The sequence below is a fragment of the Hydra vulgaris genome, chromosome 06, assembly GCF_038396675.1.
Source record: "Hydra vulgaris chromosome 06, alternate assembly HydraT2T_AEP".
NCBI lineage: Eukaryota > Metazoa > Cnidaria > Hydrozoa > Anthoathecata > Hydridae > Hydra > Hydra vulgaris.
The window spans coordinates 39,488,113-39,508,302 of record NC_088925.1 but is presented as its reverse complement, the minus strand read 5'-3'; the positions used below and the strand labels follow the sequence as shown (position 1 = coordinate 39,508,302).

The following is a 20,190-nucleotide window of genomic DNA, read 5'->3' as shown; positions in this document are numbered from 1 at the left end:
GAAATATATAGAAGTATAATATGGAAAACGCGTATTGACCATATTGGTACAAAAATTTCAAAAAATATTGGAATTTTGTACAAAACCAGAACATAATTATGTAAAAAAAGTCTAACTCAACTTTACTACTCTTTAATTCATATTTATTTAAATTATGCTAATGTTTCATGGGGAAGTGCAGAAAAAAGTAAATTAAAATGCCTTTATCGCCGTCAGAAACATGCGATCCGTTTAATAAATTTTGCAATCGATTCACTCATTCCAAACCACTTTTTATTGAAATGAAAGTTCTCAATATTTATGAGGTTAATGTTTTTAATGTTTTGTGCTTTATGTATATGTGGAAAAATGACATATCTTTACCCGTTTTCAAAGATCTCTTTTGTTTGAAACCAATAAATAAATATACACTTAGAAACAATAATTTTACATATGAGCCCTTTTGTCGAACCAAGTTTAATCAGTTTTGTATTGCATATCGTGCACCATATCTTTGGAATAAAATTACTTTGTCTAATTTCGACATGTATTTTTTTACTTTTCCCATTTTCAAATATAAACTGAAATTTTTTTTTGTCTTAATGGATGATGTAGTCAGGTTTTTTTAATTGTAATTTTGTATTTTATATAGAACTTTTATTGTTAATTACGTTTTATTTTGTTGATTATGTTTTGATGTTGTTTATATACACACGCTTGTAAAAGTTTCTGATGATAAGATCAATAAGATCTTCTTTCAAAAACCTTGTTTGTGTGTGTGAAAGTAATTTATGACAACAAATGTAAACTAAAAAAAAAATAAAAAAAATAGAATAAAATAGAATTTGCATAATCAAAATGTGCGTTATAATTAACTGAATTGCATAATAATTAACTGAATTGACCAAAACAATAAGAAATCCCTCCTTCTTTTTTTTTTTTTTTTTTAATTTAGTTCTATTTACATTTGACGCGATACATATTACATATTTTACAAATAAAAACAAAGCTTCATTGATCATCGTCAGAAGCCTTTCACAAAAGAGAGTGCGTAAAAATAACGTAAAAACGCCTTTTTACAAGACAGAGAACGTAAAAATAACATAAAAGCAATAAACCGTACTTAAATATTTAAATATAAAATGTACTAAATATAAATATAAAATGTACTCAAATAAAATTCAAAAATTAAACATACGTTACTTTAACAATAAATTGCAGGTGCACAAAACTTCGAGACAAGTTGAAACATTTAAAAAACAGAGCAATGTGGAAATTAATTATTTTGGTGCCTTAAGAACGTACACGCCACCTTCCTTACCGATATTATTAAAGTTGCCCAGAGGTAGCATTTATTTTATTATTATCATTTTGTTATTTTCCTACCATTACTATTACTATTACGTATTAAAAAACTATTATTTATTTACTGCAGCGCTACGTATTAAAAAACTATTTTCAAAACAACAACCTTTTGATGAAATGACTGATGACTAGGTTCTTGCTCACAAGTTCTGGAGAAAAACCCTGTTGGAAGACCCATTGCTTTTGTTTAAACTTTTTTTCTGGACCTCTGAAATGAAAATGCTTGAACTTGTTTTTGGACCTCTGAAATAAAAGCTAGACTTTAAGATCCTTTAGAGCATAATTATTTAAGGACGCTGTCCCTTTGGTATCGTTCGGTCTTCAATTTGGAGTCTCCTCTGGACTTTTCAATGATGCTGTCGTTGTATTGATTTGGTTTAGGCTGAACCGTGAAAAATTTGTATTTCACAATGAATGTGTCGAAGAATGTTCAACAAAATTTGCGCACGTTTTTTCCGATTTTTTTCTTGTTTCATTTAGAGCTGTCGTTTACTTTTTACAAACTTTTCAGGTCTAAATTTTTGTGGATAAGCATCAATTGCCTTGAAGTTCCGGTTTCTCGAGCGAGCTTTGAAATTGAGCGGTTTGGATTACGTTGCAAGTTACAATCAAGTGTATATACAAGTTTTTTGGATCTTGCAGTTCGTTTTGAGGAAACTTTTTTTAAAAAACCGTGTCCTCCTTTTTTAAATATATGTTAGGACTTTGTAGACATTAGATATACTTAATTGTTCGTTCTTTTTTTTCTGATTTCATCAGCCCGTCTTTCCTCAGTTTTTTAATGGTTTCACAGATACAAAGAAGGGATGCTTTAAACTCTTTTGACATATTCTACAATAAAAACTCAAATATTTTACCACGCAAAATGTTTACTCTCGTACTGCAAAAAAGCGCAAATTTCAAACTTGAAAGTTTGTCTCGACGTTTTGCGCACCCCTGTTAGAGAAAACACTTCAATGCGTGTGTGATAATAAATCTGTGCAGCTTTTATTGCTTTAGAAAGTTCAATTAAATTTTTAATTACTTTAAAATATTTGGGTTGAATCATTATTGCGGTGCAATTTTGAACTTATATAAAAATTTCTATCTTCGGGTAGAATACGTGATATATCCTTGGTAAGGTATAATTTTCTACCTTTTATGGTAGAAAATTATACCTTAAAGGTAGAAAATTATTTGACAGATTATTATTTTTAATGATTTTCGACTTCGAAAGGTGTAAATTTATACCTAAGAGTATATCACATATCCTAATTTAAGGTAGAAGTTTTAACTTTTTTTTTTTAGTGTGTTCATGCCAATTAGTACCTAGAGAGAACATTCATTTTTATAGAGCATTCCATTTGTAAGATTTTGAAAAACTTTAAGCCTAATTAAGTATATTCTAACTCTATGCAATTATTGCTAAAATACCATAACTGTTACCACCCCCCTGCCCTCCCAAAAAGAAAACAACAATAACAACAACCTTAGGTTAAAAACAATTTTCCGGATGAACTACGCGAGAGTCCAATTTTTATTAAGAAATTTTAATGTTAAAAAGGAGTAAACAAGTTTTTAAACTATTCTTTTTTACAAAAAACAGCAGTATAAAAATTTTTATAACTTTTTATATTATTATTTTTATATTATCTTACTATTATTGGTTTTTCCGAATAACTATTTTCTAAATTCGTATATGACTTCAAAGGAGCAGATTCATAAAATCAATTGTTTCTATATCTCCTCACCCAAAAAGAAGCACGGCTTAAAAATTCAAGCTAACAACTACATTTCTCAGTACTTAGTCATAAAACATGTTTTTGACATAAACCAAAACATAAATATATTATTTTTTTCTTGATAAAAAAATTTACCAAAATCATAGAAAAAGATTTTTATCAAATATACTTCATATTTTAAAGTTTATAAAAGTATTAATTCGATTATATTCAAAATAATTAGTGTACATATCGAAGCCAACACGACTCTCAACCCAAAAAGTGGACTTTCGAATTTCAAAAAAGTGGAAAAAATCCACATTTTTGAAATTAGCTGTTGAAATTTAGCTGTTGTTAGAGCGATAATGAAAGTCTTTATTTTGGTGACTAATTTTTCTTTAATTTCGACCGGATCTTTTTCGTTATTTTTTTAAATGGGCTTTTAATAAAATGTTTTTTAGGCTTATTTGTTAGATCACATGATGAGACTAAGAGAAGGTGAGATTTGCACAATAACACTTTTTTCTCCAAAATTCGATTTTCTTTAGTTAAAATATCAGCTGCTTCACTAGCTTTATAATCTTGTATGTATTCTTGGAAAAAAAAAATTTTTTTTTAAATAGTTGGGAGTAAACTTATTTCTTTTATAAAATTTTAATTTCTCTAATAAAAATCTTTAATGAAAAAGAAAACCGTTAAAATAGCTAATATATAATACCGTCAACTTTGCCGTCAACCGAAATATCAATCTTGACAAGTTTGTTTAAAGTTAATTGCAATTCCTTATTAAGTTTGTCCCTTTCCTTCAAGAGCATTTGAACTTGTTCGCAGCACTTCACCGGATTTACTTCTAAATAAAATAAATAATGAAACACTTTCTTACTGCATATCTTTTAGCATGTTTTAATAAAAAAAAAAAATTTTAAGCACCTACCTTGTTTTCTTTCACTCTTGTTATAATGAGTTTCTTTATCGTCGTGTATGTTCACATAGCTTTCACATCTCATACTTTCGTAACCACTGCTTAATCCCTCGCATAAATGACCTAATAAAACAATTTTAACTATTTTAAAAAGTTGAAAACAAAAGATGAAAAAAAAAAATTCATTTTTAATATAAACTTAGACAAAGCTTAGAATGTTCGTGTTGTAACTACAAGACCTACAAATTCAAAACCTCATCTTTTTAAATATAACTAACAACAAATTCAAGACCTAATCTTTCTAAATATAACTAACAACAAATTCAAAACCTAATCTTTCTAAATATAACTAACAACAAAATCAAGACCTAATCTTTTAATAAAGTCAACTTTTCGCAACTTCTAGTAAAACTGGCATTTTAGGAAATAATCATGCTGTTTTTTATTTTTTCAAAAAATTGTTGTTTTCTTATACTTAAGCATTAGAGGGTTATCCAGAGGCATAGATTTGTCAAAGACTTTTTATTTTTGTTATTGTTTTTTTAACAAAAATAATTTTTTGATTGTAAACTTTATAGAAAATAAAGTTAAAAAAAAAAAAAGATTAAAAGATTTGACCGAGAATCAGTAAAAATGCTTAAAGTGTATAAAAAGACTTGAGATGTATAAAAAAACTTGAGATGTATTAAGAGTTGAGGTGTGTAAAAAGGCTTGAAGTATAAAAAAAGTAACAGCTTTCAGTTTCAGAGAAAGTTTTTACAAACAATTACCTTTCGATGGAACTCTATTTGAAAAATCTTTATTAACATTCATGTTAAAGCAAAAACCATGTGATCTAAAAATAAGAAAATTATTATTTTTTAAACTTATAACTATATTTTTGCTGTTTGACATGTTTGTAAAGCAGATTTTTATCTGAAATTTTGTAAAAATATTGAAAAATAAAAACAATTTTTTAAAATTTAACAATACTTTTTTATAATATTGAATAATATTATTGAAAACTTGATGTCACTAAGCAAACTCACAATTTCTTTTTTATATTACATTATATGAAGATGTTAAAAAGTAAATAACTCTGTTTAATATACACATAATTATTAGTAATACCTTAATTTCACGTTGGTTTGTTCATCAGTATCATCTTCACTATTATATTGAACAATAGTATCCCAATTATCATTGCACTTGTTCCATTTATGACATTTCTCAACTATTCTATCAGACTGTACAAAATCTTCATCGTAATTCAGGTCACCGTAACATGAACTTGTATTTAGTCTTGTCCCAATACTTTCTAGACCGTCATCAATAAAAAACGTGTGACTTTCATTACTTTCATCCATTTCAACTTTGCAATTATGTTCATGTGTGGAGCCAAAAATGTGTTCATGTTCATTTGTGGGGTCAAACTCTGTTTCAAGAGCGATTCTCTCTGCAATCTTTGTTACCAATTGTCTTTCAAAGTTTTCTAAAGTGGCTGTACTAGAGCAAGGGATAAATTTATTATTTAAAGTTGTAGATGAAATTGTTTCAGTGTTATTAACTGGAGCTATTTTCATGGGAGAGTTATTTTCACTAAAACAATTTCTATTTGCTAAACTGAATTTTTCAACATTGTCTGTTTGTAAAAATTTTGAACAAGTAAGTAAAGAATCATCGAGAGCTTTTGCATCTGACGATAACTTTTTTTGTTGTTGGTTTTTGTTTGATTTTTTTATGGGTGAGTTTTGTGAATTTTCTTCTTTTGTTGTTGAGCATTGAGAACTACATAGGTCAACATTTACTATTATTGGTTTTTCAGAAAAACTATTTTTTAAATTTGTAGATGACTTCAAAGGAGCAGATTTATAAAATCTATTGTTTCTGTAAAATGGTTTTAATTTGTTTAAGTTTTTATTATCTGTTCCTTTAATTTTTTTTAAATTTTCCTTTTCAATAGGGGGATGTTCAAGATCTGTAAGCTCCCCATCACTAATACATCCTCCTGAAGGCCCTAAGTAAATTACAGTGTCACATGATTCATCCGCAGCGCTTGTTGAAGTAAATTCTGACTCCCCTATAGTATCAGATTGGCAGGCTTCAGTTATCAGTAAAGGGGTTACTGGTTTACACCGCCTGTGATACTTTTTTCTTTCTTCACAAGAACTATCTCCACCAGATGAGCTTGAGTACTATTTCAAAATTTTATTTTATAGACACAAAAATATACAATTTCCAAACGAAAAATCAAAGAACATATGCTAGTTACCTTGCTTTTCTTATTACGAGTTCGATGAATATGGGAAGTTACTTGTAATGTAGATAATGTTTCTGAATATTTTTTTTTATCCTCAGAAACATGGCTTATGATTGTAATTCTTGTTGAAATAGAACCCATAGCTTCCCTAAGAAGAGTTGTTAACTTACTGTTTCTGTGAGGAATATGTTTTGCACCATTTGCAAGTGATGTAACTACATTGCTAAGTGCTGATAGTGTTAACCAAGAACCTTGACCTGTATCTCGACTACGGCTGTTTCTACTACAGCCAGACAAATCAATAAAGTGCAGATGCGACCTTCCACCATGAACTAAAATTGATTGAGTAAAAAATATTATGCAAAAAAAAATTTGAGACAAAATTTATCTAATAAAAATATTCAAATTACATAATTGTAAAAAATAAATGTAATAAAAAAATCATTGCCTCTTACTTTCTCCAGTTCCAACTTTATCAACAGTATATTGATACACATGCAAGGTAAATATTAGATTTGGATTTTTATTTTCCTCAATATCATTGATAAAAAGGTCTGGGTTATCGCCAATAGAAATCTTAGGCTTAGAACGTGAGGCAAGGGCAGCATCAAAGTAATAGGCAGCTCGCTGTGCATTTGGAGCACGAAGCTCTGTAAAGTCAGATAGCTAAAAATATTTATACAAGATAACTAACCCTATTTTTAACCACAGCATGATAATAATAATAATCATTTTTTACAGAAGAATTAGGGAGTAAAATAAATATGATTCTCTGAAAATATTTAATAATTTTCTTTTGAATGTGCATAATCTGTATCAAAATTACCTGAATAGCAGAGACACGATCATTAGGTAGATTAAACCTTGGTTGAACAGTATTTTTTAAGTTATTATAACCTAAAAAAAACTTACTTATAACAACTACAGCAACAACAATAATAATACAATAAACCCTCATTAACCGGAACTTTTCAGTAACTCAAAGTGCTTTCGAATTCCCATTGAACTCAAATTGTCATAAAAATCCCTTAATAACTCAAACATTCACTAAATTTTCTTTGTGCCTTGAAGGTTTGAGTATTATAGAAGAGTTTACTGTATTATTAACAAAAATAAAATAACAATAATAACAACAAAAGCTATCATAACAATAACAACAAAACAACAAAAATTAAAAATAACAAAAAATAAAAATAAAAACTTCTATGATTGGAAATATTATCAGAACTCTCTAGGAAACTTACACAGCTGTACTGTACTATTAACAATGCTTTAAAAAATAAAAGTGCAAGGGCCTTACTTTATTTCTTAGATTAAATTATTTCTTACTATATTATTTTTTTGATTTTTTCTTACTTCACAAACTTCTAATTAGGCTCCTTACAGATGAGACTTGTTATCACTGGTGAAGGCATCACACCTAGAAGAAAGAAAACTTCATATAAAACTATCTAAGAGTAAGTCAGAATAGAAGAAAAGTGTACACCTTGTATGGAATTCCTAGTGTCAATATCAAGAATGAAATAATTATTTCTGGTCTGTAAAATGAACTAATGCCAAAAAAGCCATTTGGCTGTAAAAAAACTACTCTTAAACTCTCATGATTTCAAAATTTATTAGAAAATTTTGTTTTTAATTTTATAAAATTCAATTTTGTAATTTAAAGGCATTAAGAACTTTTATGACTAAATTAAAACGATCTTTTGTTTTTTTAAAACAACAATCTCTAAAAGTTATTTTAAAATGATGAATGAAACAAAAAATTATTTGCATAAATAAAAAGTTGTCATAACCAGTGAGAGGAAACAATTGATAGTAAAAGTTGTCATAACCAGTGAGAAGAAACTAATGATAATAAAAGCAAAAATTAAAGGAACTGCTAATCAAATATAGAAATGAGAAAAGAAGCAAGAAGTTCAAGTAAAAGAAATCTTGAAACTTCGACAAGAAAATGTAAAAGCTGATAAAAACATAAAATAATGAAAAATTGGTAAAAAAAACATTTATCTGTAAATTTCAATGATTTATATAGTATTAAAGTTTTAGATTTTCCTATTTACCATCAATTATATCAATTAGCTTCACTAATTTCCCAGAGAGTCTGGTATTAAGTTAAAATTAAATAAACAACAATTCCATAATATGTATCAAATTTGAAAAAAATTTTCTCACTTTCTTTAAAAAGTAGATCATTGATGTTTTCTGATTTTCCAACAACTTCAACAGCAGACACGCAAATAGAAAATCTGGCACCTGTTCTAAAAATTTAAGTAACATGATGTAATTATAATTTTAAGCAAAACAAGTATTCAAGCATTATTTCTCTCATTCTTGATTACAGCCTTGTCGATTACATATTTAGATAAAACTAGGATATCTAATAACACTATTGTTCTCATAGAAGATTTTTTAACCTTACAAAAACCCCATGACCTAAATTCCCAGGAAATGCCCCCAAAATTTTCTATCAAAAAATTAGGGATAAAGTAACTAAAAAGTACTGAATAACTGAGGTGCTTCTTTTTTATAATTGAACACTGGTGGTAAGTTAAAAAAACATATGTGGTCATTTTTAGTTTGCAAATGACCACAGATGTTTTGTTAACTGGCTATTGCAATATATCTTGTTTCTTAAAGTATCCTGACAATGCTGACCTATTTGCCAGTAAAACATACTTCACTTAACCTAGAGCAGAGAACAAGGCGATTTGTCTTTTAACAATGATGTTCATAATGCTAAACGATTACTCTAAACAAAGATTACTGAATTTATATGCATTAATAATTTCACCTTGAATCTTTGGGTTGTTAGCAGAACTTAAATAACAGGTTGTTAAAAAAGAAAATTTATAAAATAAATTAACTGATGCTTTAGGCTTTAAGCAAGTCTTAAAAAACAATTTCAAGTCAGGTTATCTTATAAAGATTTTTGACAAATTTATTTTAGCATTTAGCCCAAGGTGTTATAATACATTTTTTTCCAATGTGTTTGAATACTTTTTTTTCATTTTTCAAGTTTCAAAATTTTAACATTTGTTTATTGTAAATTTTTTTATAGTTATTGTATTTTTTATTAAAAACTTTTGTAAACTTTCAAAATGGAATTTACATTCCATTTTTACACATTAAAAGTTCTAATTAATTCATTTGAATTAAACTAAAATTCCATAACAATTTTACCAAATAAATTTAATAGTGAATATTATTTGAATTTGTGAAAACTAATCAAGTTGGCTAATAAGTACAGGAAAAAAAAGTTAAAATACAGTAAGAAAAAAAGTTAAAGTACTGTAAAAAATACAGGAAAAAAAATGACTGTAATTTTTCTAATGGTTGGTTTTTTTAATTTAATTTGAACATATTTTTAAAATACATATTTGAGATTGCGATTACAAAACTGGAGTTAAAAAAATAAAATTTAAATCTTATAAACAAGTTAAGAAAAACTTAATTATAATACCACAAAAATATTCACAAAAAAGAGATTATAGCAAATTATATGGTTTATTATTAAATATATTAGTCAATTATACTTTTACCAATTATTAAAATTTAGTCAACTTCAATATGAAGGAAAAGAAAACAATGAAAACACAAAAAAATTTCAGATAGAATGTGGCTGTTTGAAAAACTTGCTTCTTGTATAATTTGCATATAAAAATTTAAAAATTGCTAACTTAAGATAACAAATGGCTGACATAATACAGTAAAAAATTGTGCATATATCATTACAGATAAAATTGGTACCTCAAGATTTACAAATAATTTAGTAAATATATTTAAGGTTTAATTCTTAGTTTTTATCAAATTACAATATTTCATGATAACTATATATTGAATTAGATTCAACTTTATTACTTATCTCAGATTTTATGCAGTTTAAGATCAGTTGCACACAGTTTATATAAGATCAGTTACACAAAGTTTATATAAGATCAGTTGCACACAGTTCACTTAAACTAAAATTTCATAAATTATTTACAAAGACTGAGGTTTTATCGAAATCTGAAATAAAATCAAAAAGTATTAAATAGTGTGAAACCATAAACAGTAGTATTTTAGCATCTAGCTCTTCTGAAGATTTTTCTCTATATTTGCACAGCATTTCTCAAGGTTGAACTGTTAATAGACTATTAATATGTATTATAAAAGTATTTGGATTAAATATGCTGCCTTTAAATTCAATTTTAGTCCTACTTTGCTTTATCAAAAAAAGTTTATTTATTCCATATTTTATAAGGTTCACACAAAACAAAATAAACAGAAAAATCATAACATTTCATGATAATTTTATATATTTCAAGAGTTATCAAATAAGAGTTAGTGAATTAAAATCAAATTTTAAACTAACTTGCTCCATTCTAAATAGTTTTTCAAATTTTTAATCATTCAAAATTTTAATTCTTTTTAAAGTTAAACGATTCATCAATTATGACATTTTCCCAAAAATATCAAGATATTCTAATTAACAAGGTTTTCTATAAAAAATTATGAAAAAAGAAGTTGAATTTTTTTTTTTTGTAATTCACCTCCCCAAGGCCGAGAAGGCCACTATAGATGAGGAGGCTACTTGTGATTATAACCCTCTCTCAACTCTATAACTCCGAAACACGAACAAGGCCGATGCGCGGAGAAACAAGTTGAGCGCGGTACTACCAGGGACGTGGTGGGAATCGAACTCGGAACCTCTCGCTTATGAAGCGAGCGCTCTACCACTACACCACTACCGCATATGAAAAGAGATATCAATGATCTGCAAAAATAATTCAATATTAACTTTTACATTTAAATTCAATAAAAAAAATTAATTTTAGAAAACATTTTTTTGTATTAATAAATAATTAAAAAAATTTTCAAGTAATAAAAACAGATTAAAGTCTGTGTAAACATTTATTGAACTGTAATTGTTTTTCAGTTTAATAAATCATTAAAAATTTGTCATACATCATTAAAAATTGTTAACATCTATCATTAAAATATTCTTTGTATACCTTTGTTTTCTATCTTCAATTAATTGATACAACCATGAAATAGCACAAGGTATTAAACCAATGTTATCAGAAGACTCATCTCGACCTATCATAATTCTACTTTTCCCTATATAATAAAATCTTTACTTATACTTTATATATATACATTTTTATTTATTTATATATATATATATATATATATATATATATATATATATATATATATATATATATATATATATATATATATATATATATATATATACACACACACATATATATACATTTATTATATATATATATATATATATATATATATATATATATATATATATATTGCCAACCTCTTTTAGAGGTTGGCATCAGGTTGGCAAAAAAATTTGATACAAACTTTTTACCATAAAACATAGAAACGAGGTCAATTTTTTGTCGACCTCAAAGAGTTTTAGGTTTGCAGTTAGATCGTCATTGCTGAATGCTGACTCTAATTCCAAGAGCTGATATATTTATATATATATATATATATATATATATATATATATATATATATATATATATATATATATATATATATATATACATATATATATATATATATATATATTAGGTACTAGCACTTTTTGGTGTGTGTATATATATATACATATATATATATATATATATATATATATATATATATATATATATATATATATATATATATTTATATATATATATATATTTATATATATATATATATATATATATATATATTATATATATATATATATTTATATATATATATATATATATATATATATATATATATATATATATATATATATATATATATTTATATATATATATATATATATATATATATATATATATATATATATATATATATATATATATATATATATATATATATATATATATATTAGGTACTAGCACTTATGGAATGATTTAAAAAGTTGTCTTAATGCATACTCCAAACCCTCTAGATAATAGCAATAAAAAAATACATTCAAAGAGATACTTGAAATATTTATTTACATTTGTAATTAAAATAATTTAAAAATGGAATGCAACCTACAAAAACTATGGAATTGATACTCATTGTGATATATTTCAATATACTACTAAAAAAATGTTTGTCATTAAACTAAACGCCTGTATTATTTATTTTACTAAATTTGTTTATATACAATTTTGAAAATATCAAATCCTATTTCTCCAAGATTTCAATATGCAATACATGCAGTCCAACAACTTAAAAGTTTGACACTTTCGCTTCATTTAAAGACAGAAGAACAGTTATTACCTGCGGTAAGCAAAGCAATAATTAAGTGACTCAGAGTAAGCTTTAGTTATCAAATAAAAGATAATACAATTGAGTTAATAACTTGAAGACTTTTTTGTTGTAGGAAAACACAAGGATGCAACAGAAAAGGAAGAAGAACAAAAATACTTTATAAGGCTTTGAAGTTGCAGAACAAAAAGAACAAAACATTAAACTAAGTGCATTGGAGACTATATTATCACTTTCAGAATAATATGAATTAGTATAACTGAACTATCATAGCTTTATTTTCCAGCACTGAACCTTACTATTAATAGGACAAAATCACTCAGTATCTGGTTTTAAATTATCATGATCTATTCAATAACCAAGGATGTTTAATAAAAGAAATAAAACAACAGATTTTGATTTATTAAATGTTAGACTCCAACATTGTGAGGCGATTGTGACTACTTTTATTATGTACCTGATCATATCAATCAATCGTATATATATATATATATATATATATATATATATATATATATATATATATATATATATATATATATTTATATATACATTTGGACATGGTTAACCTATTATATTCATACCAGATTTTAACCATTCTATGAACATACTATCTTTAAGTTTTAACTCAAATTTGTTAGATGCCGAATCTAAAACTGAAAAACTCTTATCACTTATTTGCTTGAAACTATTTTTATTAGCATGGAGATGTTTATAGATATGAGACTTTGCAACTCTCTTGTAATGTTCAGATATCCCCATCTTGAGATGGCGAGTAGTTACGCCTATATAACAGGAGTTACATCCTGCACATACAAATTTATAGACCACAAAGGATTTGAACTTGAAAGAGGAATAGGATCTTTAGAAGATAAAAATTTAGAAATTTTCAATGAGGTGAATACTTATTTAATATTTGCTGAAGGATAATATCTTTTAGCAATTGAATTCAGCTCTTAAAATGTTTGCCGTTACAATTGCTGTTTTAATTGAATTCATTTCTAAAAATGTTTGCTGTTACAATTTTCTAACACATTAAAAAACTTTAAAATATTTTTTGAAAGAGTCTCTTCTTTAGCTTCTTCTGTTACCTTTAATGCAGCTTGAAATCCCTTTTTTTTGTGACAAAATATTTTCTTACATATCTAACTTAACTGTTGCTCTCTATCTTTGCTACAATAAGAAACTTTATAATTGGACCATTCTTTAGATATTTTTTGGACCTTTTGGACCATTCAACAACAATTGAACCAATTGAATTCTTTAGATATTTTCATTCTGATCTTAGCTTCATGCCAAATGATTTCACTTTTCGGCAGGTTGTACAGCCAAGCTTTGATGAAAACAGAGCCACTTATTTTTGAAATAAAACTCTGTTTTTTGCTCTAATGCCCAGCAACTCAGTCAGCTGTAGTTAGTGTAACTGTCTGCAGAAGGTAAATCTGATTTTGTAATGTGGATTCCTTGTCTTACTTTTGTCAACCGAGAAGAAACTGGTGATTTTTTTCATATTTAGCTTGGTGTTTGTTGTTTAACTGATATTTTTATATTACCATCACAAATAGCATAAAGCGTGTGTTCTAAAAAATTATTATAAGGCATTTTGAGATATTTAGACAAACATTGCACAGAAACAATAGAATTTCTTAGAAACACAAATGGTTGTGGAATTGATATTCGGACAAAAAATAATTCGGCATCATAAAAACAAACGAAATAAATAAGAAAATACATTAAAAATAATTTTTCTCAAGCAAATTTAGTTTTTACTAAGAAACAATAGATTTGGAAACGCAGTGCTGTAATGTTTTCATACCTGCAAAATATGTTTTACTTGATCTTTACAACCCACATTCGCATTTTCAATTTAAAGAATTTTTATACAAGTTTTTTTTGGGTTAAAATTATTTAATATTTAAAAATGTGCTAAGTTCAATATATATAATAATGCGAGGGGAAAAAAAATTTTATATATATAAAAAAAGGTGCTGATACGCCATTCCGTTGCGTTCTAAGAAAAAAAAAGCACATATATAGCAGGCCTTGTTTTAAAGCATAAACTGGTGTGCCATTTACATACTCACTAAGCCATTTAACATAAGTGGTAAGCTATTTCACATAAGCCATTTTTTAAATCATTTTTTAACATTTAAACAAATCTAAAGAAATCATCTAAGTGGTAAGATAAAAAAAGTAATTAACATTACTAAAACCACTTATGAAGTTTGAATGACGATTACATAAAAAAGTTTGCATGACAGTTACATTTGATATTCGGGCTATTTACAAAGTAATAACTTAAGAAAAAACAAAGAAAATTATATTTTTATTAACCTAACTTTTCCATCAAAAATGTACAGTAAAAGAAAAAAAAGATGTTAAAGGTGTGTAAAAAAAGAAATCATAAAATAAACATAAAAAAATTTTTATTTGTCATCTTGCAAGAGCAAGATTATTTACTTAGACAATTTCTCATAACAAACAATGACAAAAATAATTACCCAATTAAAAAAAAAAAAAATTATTTGTTAAAAAATAGTACATGTTAAATTTTATTTTATATTAGCGCTACTTTGTTTGTTTTGTTATAATAATCGATTTTATCAAAAATATGAAAAACAATAATTATTACAAACTTTAAACGACACCTTATAACGAGCTTACTTTTTTATGCTTAAAAAAAAAACTTCTTTTAAGGATATAACTCTATTATTATATTTTTTGCTTGAACTTACGCTTGAAGCAATATAACTCTTGCAGTATCTTCATTTATATTTATAAGTTTTATTTTGGAAAAAATAATAGTTTAGAAAAATAATACTTTATATTAGTTTCATCAGTTTTATATAAATAACAGATTGTGTGATATAAAAAGTAAAAACATAAATTTCCTTATTATTAAGAAAGAATTTTGATTTAAAAATTAATTTAAATTTAAAAAAGTTAGTTTTTTCTTTTTCTTGGTTTTTCTTCCTCCTTTTCTATTTTTTACAAAAAATTAAATTCCTTGTAAATATGTTATAATTTATAACACTGCATCAAAAATATTCATAAAGCATATGTTTAACTTCTATATATAGAAGTTAAACATATGCTTAAAACAGTTTAAATAATTATATATAAAACAGCAAATATATACTGCAACAGTATATATTTCAATAAATGATACTTAGAAACTTAAATATTTGTTTGTCACACAAAAAAAATGTTGGTAAAGTAATTATTAACTTGAAAAATTAACTTTTCTTTTTTTTTTTTTTTTGCAACAAGTAATTTTTTTTTTATTAACAACTTTTTAAAAGTAAACAATCATTATTTGCAAAGCCGCAATTTTAAGAAATAATGGAAAAAAACAAACATACTTTAATTTATTCATACAAATGTCGTGAAAAGAAGGTAATTAATTTATGTTAAATGATAATAAAAAAGTAAATTTAATTATTTAAAACTAAATAAATAAATATTGAAACAAAATAGACATTCCACAATATGTACATTTATAAAATAACACTTCTAGATTTGTTTTTCTTAATTAGTAAAATAAACTCATTTTGCGGTAATTTATTTTATTACAAGGCCATATATATATATATATATATATATATATATATATATATATATATATATATATATATATATATATATATATATATATATATATAATATCTCAATATAAAATCAACATAAAACTTTAAAATACAAATTAGTAGGTTTATTTAAATGCATTATTTTTTTGAGAGATTATATAAAGACTATAGCTTCACTCAACTAAAAACAAACTTTAAAAAAGAACTCATTCTCACCCAATTTTGGATAGCCATAGGTTAACAAGCAAGCATCATTACCATTTACAACATTAGTAAGTAACTCTGTTAATACATTTGCACAAATATCTTTTTGTGGGGTAGAGCTGCTGAATATTTGATCAAAGGAAAATATTTTGGGAGCCGAATTAAAATTTGCAGCATGATTGTGAGAAGGCTCCCTCAAAAATACTTGTTTAGCTTCTGCCCTAATAATTCCATCTTCTTGATTTTTACAGCTTACAAGTCGAAGAACAACCTTCACCTGAAAATATATCCAAAAACTTAAATATCATATAGTATATCTAAAGCTAAACTTTAACTTAAAAGTCTTATTATTTTGAAAACAACTAATGTATAATTATGCCCTGGCAAATAGGATTTACCTTGAGGGTAAGCAGAAGATAGTATGGCTCAAAATTAGACTTTTTAGTATTTAAAAAATGCAGACCAGACATTATATTGGTATAATGAGAACATGTAATGGAGCGTTGCTACATCAACTGATTTAGGTAGAACGTGCAAGAGGATGCTGCTACATCAACTGAGCGTTTGGGTTGGGGAGGTCAATCAATCAATGGACCGGCACTCCAGGGGTGCCTGTAACAAAAATAGCATGAATAATTTTTCAATCGAAAAAAAAAGGTCCTTCCTTTTCACATTTACCAACAGTACTAAAGGCCAAAGTTTGCTAACTGTAATATATGGTCTACATATGCCGACTCACTGGTCTGAAAGAGCTAAATTAGCCGACTTAATGAACTAAAATTAAAATAAATTAAATTAAAGCTATCATTGATAGGGGAGAGAGGTATCATACGCTCTTCGCACCAGCCTTGGATGTACAGTGGCTTATAGTAATACATGAGGTCCCCTACAAGGTTCCCACTATTAAAACTAAAAGCTATTAAGGCTAAAAGTAAGGTTTTTAAGGAGATATTTTCCTAATATTTAAGGAAATTTGCTTGCAAATGACAATTTTTTGAAAGAAAAAGGAGAAAGGAATTTCTTCTAAGGAAGTCTAATTAAGGAGAAAAGAATTTCTAAGGAAGTCTAATTAAGGAGAAAAAAAGGAATATCTTCTAAGGAATTTCTAATTAAGGAGAAAGAAATTTCTTCTAAGAATAAAAAAAGGAGAAAAGAATTAAGGAGAAAACGATTACATTAAAAACAGAATCTTATTTTTTGTCAATAAATTTTAAACAGAAAAATTATTATAAACTAATATATATATATAAATATATATATATATATATATATATATATATATATATATATATATATATATATATATATATATATATATATATATATATATATATAATAGAACATTTCTTGATTTACACAGCATTAAAACCATCCAGTTAAACTGAATACTTTTTAATGAAATGATTGTTTACTTTAATCATGACTAAATCCCTGACTGAACCATTACCTCAGTTGATGCATTTACTTTTAATTCTTGGTATTCCTACTGCCAATAAATTTATTTATGCCAAATAATACACAAAAAATTATGATATAAATTTATCTAAATATTTAAACTAACAAACTATTTGTGGTCGTTAAAATATGTTTTGGTCTGCAAAAAAACTAGGAGTTGATATTTGAAAATGACAAATTTAAACTAAATTTGTTTAATACTCAATTTTTTAAATAAATTTAATTTTGTTTTAAAATATATTATGGTTTATTTGATGGTTTCATTTATAAATTATCTAAAAATTAAAATAGACACTGTAGCGATTAATATAAATTTATAAAAGCAATCTATAAAAGCAATTTATAAATATTTTCTTATTTTTAATAATAAAACTCAAGCAACTAAACTTGTAAACAAAAATATATTGCTTTAAATAAATAAGGAATGCTTTTAAAATTCCAAACACCAAACTTCAGGCATATTGCAATTAACAATACAATTAACAATTCTCAACAAATAATAGAAACAAGTGTCAATAAATAAAAGCAAACCTAACAAGACAAACATAATATGATGGATCTTTGTTTAAAACAGCATAAATCTTTGTTTGATTTTGGTGTAGAAAATTTTCAGTGGTTTTTGATTTAAAAATATAGGAAAGTATATTGTGATAATATTACTCAATTTCAATAAAGTAATGCAATGAAGCATAAAAGTATTGAATATTGAAGTCAAATAAACTTTATCTTTAATCAAGTTGAAGGAAAGCCATTGAAGAGTATTGTAAAAAGGACTTTTTAATCCACCTATTTCAAATGATTTTGGCTATTGACCTAAGTTTGAAAAATAAAACATTATACCAGTTCAAATTTCATATTTGTAAAACAAATCATAATTTCAAAATACATGTTAATGTAAACAAGAGACATCTTTGGTTTCAAGGAACAATCAAAAAATATGCCACCAGATTTTGTTTCAAGTGATTTTGTAGAAAATTTTCCTAACATAACAAATTTGTAACAAAAGTGCTTCTCTTAATAGAGTTTTAATCAACTAGACTATTTCTTCATGTGTATAATTTGAGAAACACTTTGTGACATGTGCCCATATTTTATGCTTATTTTCTGATTTTTCATGCATATTGCTGTATCACCAAAATCCAAAACAAACTTTCTTTGTTTATCATTGAGGAAGTTATTCATTTTTACAGGTTTTCACAACATTTTCAAAAAAAATATAGGCTTATCAAACATACAACTTGTATTACAAGTTGTATGTTAGGTGATCCTATATTTCATAATATCTAATACACTTTTTGAATGAGAATTCATTACATTGGTTTTCCAAAAACAACAACTCCTTAATATAATAATATTTTTGTAAACATTTTAAAATGTCTAGCACATAAAGTGTTGCTAGATGCTTTAAAACTCAGTAAACATTCTATTTAACATATTTTCTTTGTCACTGGGAAATCTATACATTTTTAAAAACATTTTAAAATTGTTTGACTTCTTCAATGATAAATAGAAGCGATAAACACAATTCACCATTTTTTAGAAACATAAACAAATTTCACCATTTTCATAATACACCAAATAAAGAAGTATAAGCAAACCAAAAGACAATGCTATTTAAATTAGTCTTTATAATTAAAAAATTATTGTTTTAATTGAATAATTGCTATCCAGTTTATTAAATAAAGTTTTATAAATGGAGAGTAAATATTTAACAGAATTTTTGTTTTTGCTAGGTAAGCAGAAGATAGTATGGCTCAAAATGAGGTTTAGAAGTTTTAAAAAACGAAGATCAGACATTATATTAATATCATAAGAACATGTAAGGGAGCACTGCTACATCAACTGATTTAGGTAGGACATGCAAGGGAATGCTGCTACATTGACTAAGGCTTTGGGTTGGGGCTGGTATAAATCAGTCAATGTAGCAGCACTTTCTTACATTTCTCCCCAAAACAGTATGATATCTGGTCTGAGATTTTTCAATACTAAAAACCTCATTTTGAGTCATACTATCTTCTGCTTACCTTTTGGCTACACAAATTCTGTATTTGCTACAGGTTCTCGCTTGATGACTTTTAGTCACAACGTAAGACCTCATTGTTAATAAAAAGATTGCAGGTAAATACCTTCAATATATAATAAATTATCGAGGTTATGTTTAGAGTCGTTTCAAAACATGACAAACATACTTTTGCTACAGTTGCTACAGTCGATTGGCCATTTTATTTAACCCTAAACCTGAGTAAAGCATTTCATTTTTCCGAATGAAATATTTCCTTAACATAGTCAACTTGACTCAGCTACAATTTCGAATAAATTTTTGAAGCACCGCATTTTGACTACCTTTATATCTTGTTTAAACTATTTATCTCTATTGCACGAAGAAAGAAATGTATGTAACAAATAAAAGAGGGAAAAAACTTAATATAGTAAAACTGAGTGCTACACTTGCCTTGATCCGCTCTTACACTCGTGCAT

General features: G+C 25.9%; 1 protein-coding gene across 7 annotated transcripts in view; it reads right to left on the bottom strand.

The window, feature by feature from the left end:
- Positions 1-3,116: 3,116 nt before the first annotated feature.
- LOC100198939 (kinesin-like protein KIF26B) overlaps positions 3,117-20,190 on the bottom strand; it is a 60,179-nt gene continuing 43,105 nt past the window's right edge. For 5 of the 7 annotated variants that reach the window (XM_065800098.1, XM_065800097.1, XM_065800096.1 and 2 more), the window contains 11 exons: positions 16,270-16,534; positions 11,197-11,302; positions 8,378-8,463; positions 7,032-7,102; positions 6,661-6,871; positions 6,218-6,537; positions 5,077-6,140; positions 4,737-4,801; positions 3,979-4,089; positions 3,763-3,894; positions 3,117-3,637 (listed from right to left, as the gene is read on the bottom strand). In XM_065800098.1, the coding sequence (XP_065656170.1) occupies positions 3,432-3,637; positions 3,763-3,894; positions 3,979-4,089; positions 4,737-4,801; positions 5,077-6,140; positions 6,218-6,537; positions 6,661-6,871; positions 7,032-7,102; positions 8,378-8,463; positions 11,197-11,302; positions 16,270-16,534 (2,637 nt within the window). In that variant the 3' untranslated portion in view covers positions 3,117-3,431. Of the gene's footprint in view, positions 3,638-3,762; positions 3,895-3,978; positions 4,090-4,736; positions 4,802-5,076; positions 6,141-6,217; positions 6,538-6,660; positions 6,872-7,031; positions 7,103-8,377; positions 8,464-11,196; positions 11,303-16,269; positions 16,535-16,655; positions 16,870-18,243; positions 19,162-20,133; positions 20,175-20,190 lie in introns of those variants that run through there. The other 2 variants (XM_065800102.1, XM_065800101.1) reach the window with 2 other exon arrangements.